We start from the raw sequence: 4,642 nt of genomic DNA on the forward strand, positions 1-4,642 counted from the left end.
CGGGCCACGGGGATGGGATATGGGCACAGGACAGCGGACAGGCGGGCCACGGGGATGGGATACGGGACACGGGCAGAGGACAGCGGACACGGGGATGGGATATGGGACACGGGCAGAGGACAGCGGACAGGCAGGCCACGGGGATGGGATATGGGCACAGGACAGCGGACACGCGGATGGGATATGGGGCACGGGCACAGGACAGCAGACAGGCGGGCCACGGGGACGGGCGCACCATGGGACAGGCCCGAGATGGGGACAGGCGGGAGGCCGGGCAGCGCGGTCTCTGTGGCGCAATCGGTTAGCGCGTTCGGCTGTTAACCGAAAGGTTGGTGGTTCGAGCCCACCCAGGGACGGTCGCTTCTTATTTTCCTGCGCGACCGCGGCTCCGCCGCAGCCCCGGGACGCGCCCTTCCCGCCGGGATCCCGCGGCAGCTCCGGGATGGTCCCGGGATCGCCCCGGTGCGGCCCCGCTCGCCCGGAATCGTTTTTGCCGCGGGCCGGGGCGGGGCCGGCGGGTGCCTCCGGAACCCCCCCGCGCGGGCCGCGTTTCCCGCCGGAGCGCTGAGGCGGTGCTGCGCCGGGCCCTTTAGCGGGTGCACCGCGCCCAGAGGTTGCGTGAAGGGCTGCGGAGAGATGGCGGCGCTGGGCCGTGAGCGGGGCCGGGAGCGGGGCCGGGAGCGGGGCCGGGAGCGGGGATAGCGACGGGGTGGGGAGAGGCACGGGACAGGGACCGGTTCGGGGACAGGGACTGGTTCGGGGACCGAGACAAGCGCTCTGCCCTCCGCGGAGTGACTGACCGGGAGGGAGCCCTGAGGGGACACCGGGCCGTTCCCGGCCCTCGGCCGTGGCCCCCGGCCGGGCTGAGCTCTCCCGTCCTCTGTTGCAGGTCTCCGGCTCCCCGCGCACGGTGTGCTGGGCTGGCGGTGAGCGCTGGGGCTGGGAGCAGCGGGGCGGTGGGACCCGGGGGCTGGGGAGGCCGGGGCAGTGACAGCGCTGACCCCGGGGCTGGGGGTGAGGGGGTGAGGGGACCAGAGAGCCGCGGCTGAAGGGCTCCCCGAGCTGGGGGTGGGCTGGGGCGTCAGTGGGGGTCTCCTTCCCCACTGGGGTTTGTGAAGCACGGGCTCCCGGGAGGGCTTTAGTGTCACCCTGTCACCTTGTGCGGGGCCTTTTTGTCCTCCAGGCCCGGTGCTGTGGGTCCCGTTCACGCTCAGCTGCTCCATCAGACGCCGGTGGCCGATCACGCTGACAGGTAACAGCTCCTGCCCTGGGGACAGGGAACAGCAGGCGGTGTCCCCGCTCCCGCGGGCAGGGCGTCCCAGCGGCACCTCCTGTCAGGCGTCTCCTCAGTTCCTTGCTAAAATCCAGGGAGAACCGGCAGCTCTGCGAGCCCTGGGGATGAGCAGCTGGGGGCTCTCTGTAGCCGGGGTATGGCCAAGGGGCTCTGCCTGAGCACCAAACCCACAGATCCCACACTGGGGGAGAATCCTCTGCTACAAACAGGGGGGGTGGGATTGTCGTTCCTCAGGGAATCACAGCCCCGTGAGATAAAGACTGATTGTGCAGGGAAGTAACTGGAGAGTGATGGCTCTGGGCTGGTCCTTTCAGCTCTGTCCAGGTCCAGAAGAGCTCTGCTGTCGTCCAGAGGAAATCCTACGTCCCCAGCAGCCGTGGCGAGTACGTCATTGCCAAGCTCGATGACCTGGTCAACTGGGCACGGCGGGTGAGTGCAGAGCCACTGTGCTCCCCTGGGATCGAGGGACAGAGGGTGACAGATGGGAGGCACCTCCTGCTAGGGATAAAAATAGGCTCAGAGCTCCCGTGGCCGAGTTCTGTGGCCAGAGGGTGACATTTGGGGTCCAGTGACAGAGCAGGAGAGAGGCTGAAGGCGCTGAGGGCATGTGTGGGGTCTGGAACTGCCCTTTGGTCACCAGCAAAAGGCACTTGCTGGAGTTGTCCCTGCCCTGAGCAGCTGCTCTGCCTGTGGGGAAGGTGACACGAGTGACAGTGCCCTGGGTCTGCTGTGCTCTGCCTTCTCTGCTGGGCTGGTCCTTCTCTGGCCACCACTGTCCCTGTGGGGCCCTGAGGTGTCCCTTCTCCACTGTCCCTTCTCCAGGGCTCTGAGCTGTCCCTTCTCTGGCCACCACTGTCCCTGTGGGCTCCTGAGCTGTTCCTCCTTCACTGTCCCTTCTCCAGGCCCCGATCTGTCCCTTCTCCTCCCCCTCTCCTGCGTGACTCTGAGGTGGCTTTAGCAGTGTCAGAGGCTCAGGGGAGCAGCTCTGGACCCATTCAGGCTGCACACCCAGCTCTCCCTGAATCTATTCCTCCGTGGGTTTTGCTCGCCACACCTTGAACTTCCCATGTGTCACCCACACTGTCCCTGAGCTCCTGCCTGTCCCCTGTGTCCCCACAGAGCTCCCTGTGGCCGATGACCTTCGGGCTGGCCTGCTGTGCCGTGGAGATGATGCACATGGCAGCCCCTCGCTACGACATGGATCGCTTCGGGGTCGTGTTCCGGGCCAGCCCCCGCCAGGCCGACGTCATGATCGTGGCAGGGACCCTGACCAACAAAATGGCCCCGGCTCTGCGCAAGGTACCAGGGACCACAGGGACCTCGGGCACGGCGGGGGGAGGTGGGAATCATCCCAAATATCCCTGTTCCGCAGGTCTATGACCAAATGCCGGAGCCTCGCTACGTGGTGTCCATGGGGAGGTGAGTGCTGGGATATTCCTGGTGCTGTGGGGGGAATTCTTTGCTTGTTTGTGTTTTCAAGTTCTTAAAGAGGTCTTGTAGAGCAGAGCAGAAAGGCTTCTTCTGGGAATGATGTGTGTGAATCCTCCCAGGGATAGATCCGGGGGGTTTGCAGCTGCCAGACTTGTGTATATCCGGAATCCCAGAGTTTGCTTTTGGCTTTCAAAACGCTTCTGCTGTGCAGTGTGGAATCTGCTTCATGAAGGGACTCAGCTGGAATCTGCTCTGAGGGGATTTGGTTGGAATCTGCTCCATAGGGGACTCGGTTGACTCCATGGTCTCAGAGGTCTTTTCCACCCTGAGTAATTCCACGATTCTCACAGGTCTTTTGTCCCCCGCACTGGGGCTGAGGGTGGCCGGTCCAGTCTGGAACAGGACAAATTCTGGGAAAGCTCTGAGGCAAAACAGAAGGTTTTGCAGCAGAGAGGAAGGACAGTGAAATCTGCTTTGTGAGGGTGATGGGAACAGTTCCGTTGGGTTGGATTCAGCTGAAAACACACCAGGCAGGGCTCGTGGTGGGATGGTGTCACCTGCGAGTCCCTCCCTGTGAGCTCTCAGCTGGTGGCTCCGAGCCTGGCAGTGCCCACCTGCCTGGGGCCACCTTCCCTTGGCCTCCTGCTCACCTTCCTGGGCTGACACTGTCCCTGTCCTGCAGCTGTGCCAACGGCGGGGGCTACTACCACTACTCCTACTCCGTGGTGAGGGGCTGCGACCGCATCGTGCCCGTGGACATCTACGTGCCAGGTACAAGGGGCAGCTCTGCCTGGGAGCAGGGCAGGGAGAGGGGAATTCTCTGCATTTGGGTGTAGGTTTGAAAGGTTTTCCTGTCTCAGAGCAGTGGGGAAGCTGCAGCAGCTGCAGGGGTGGTGGGGAGGGGAGGCTTGTGCCGCTGGTGGCACCGGCAGTGGAGTGGGAGGTGGGTTTGGATATACCTGGGCTGAAATCAAAGAATTGTTATGTTTGATAAAAGATCTTGATAAACACCATCAATTTAGTTTCTTTACACTCCTGCCTGTGCCAGCCACGAAGCCAGAGGGAAGTCAGCTTTGGGATAAATCCCGGGGCTGTCACCTCATCTGCTGGCTCCAGCTCCGTGCAGGTCCCAGCCCTGTGACCTTCCTCCCTTCCTCCCCTCTTTCCTTCTCCTGTCTCTCAGGTTGCCCACCCACAGCTGAGGCTTTGCTGTACGGGATCCTGCAGCTGCAGAGGAAAATCAAGAGGGAGAGGAGGATACAGATCTGGTACAGGAAGTAGCCTTTGTTTATGTCCCCACTCACTGCCCCCCCCGGGCACTGCTCACTTTTACGCACAAATCCGGCTCCTCACGCGCCTTCCAATAAAACTCTACCTGGTCCAGGTGCTTTCCTGTCTTTAATAAATCCCTCTGACCTGAGGTGTTGAAAAACTGGGCTAAAAAAGCAGGAGCTGAATTTGAGAACACTGCTGAGTTGGTTTCTGGTCTGAACAACCTGGCAGGAAAGGTGAATGATGTCGTATTGTGACATAACGGCCTTGCCAGACCTTGTTTTTTAGCTTTGTTGGGAAGTTTTGAGACCAACACATGTCCAGCTGATCCCTGAGCCCTCCCTGAGCGCATCCCTTACTCACCACCTGCTCCTTGTTGGTAATTCCTACACAGGATCGAATAAATCCATAATATTTGTGTGCACAGGGGCCAGAAATTAATTCAGTTTCCAGAACAAGTAAAATATCAATGCTTAAAATCAAAATGTGATGAATAAAACTGAATGTAGAGCTCCTTAGCAGGGTAGGGATAAAGCAGCTTGTCCTGGATGCACCCCAGGAGCCTGGGATGAGGAATGGCCATGCCTGAGGGACAAACACACTTTGGAAAGACAAATAAATCGCTCGGGAACAGCAGTTTGGGTA

At 60.9% G+C, this 4,642-nt stretch overlaps 1 protein-coding gene across 1 annotated transcript; it reads left to right on the plus strand.

Annotated features, from left to right (window-relative positions):
- Positions 1–541: 541 nt before the first annotated feature.
- NDUFS7 (NADH:ubiquinone oxidoreductase core subunit S7) lies at positions 542–4,108 on the plus strand. The gene is made up of 8 exons (XM_082298038.1): positions 542–652; positions 890–926; positions 1,184–1,252; positions 1,609–1,723; positions 2,414–2,593; positions 2,667–2,713; positions 3,408–3,496; positions 3,909–4,108. The coding sequence occupies exons 1-8, from the start codon at positions 637–639 to the stop codon at positions 4,004–4,006; spliced, it is 651 nt and encodes a 216-aa protein (XP_082154164.1). The 5' UTR covers positions 542–636; the 3' UTR covers positions 4,007–4,108.
- The last annotated feature ends 534 nt before the right edge of the window (positions 4,109–4,642 follow it).

The sequence above is a fragment of the Coloeus monedula genome (genome assembly GCF_965178545.1).
Source record: "Coloeus monedula genome assembly, chromosome: 27".
Taxonomy (NCBI): Eukaryota; Metazoa; Chordata; class Aves; order Passeriformes; family Corvidae; genus Coloeus; species Coloeus monedula.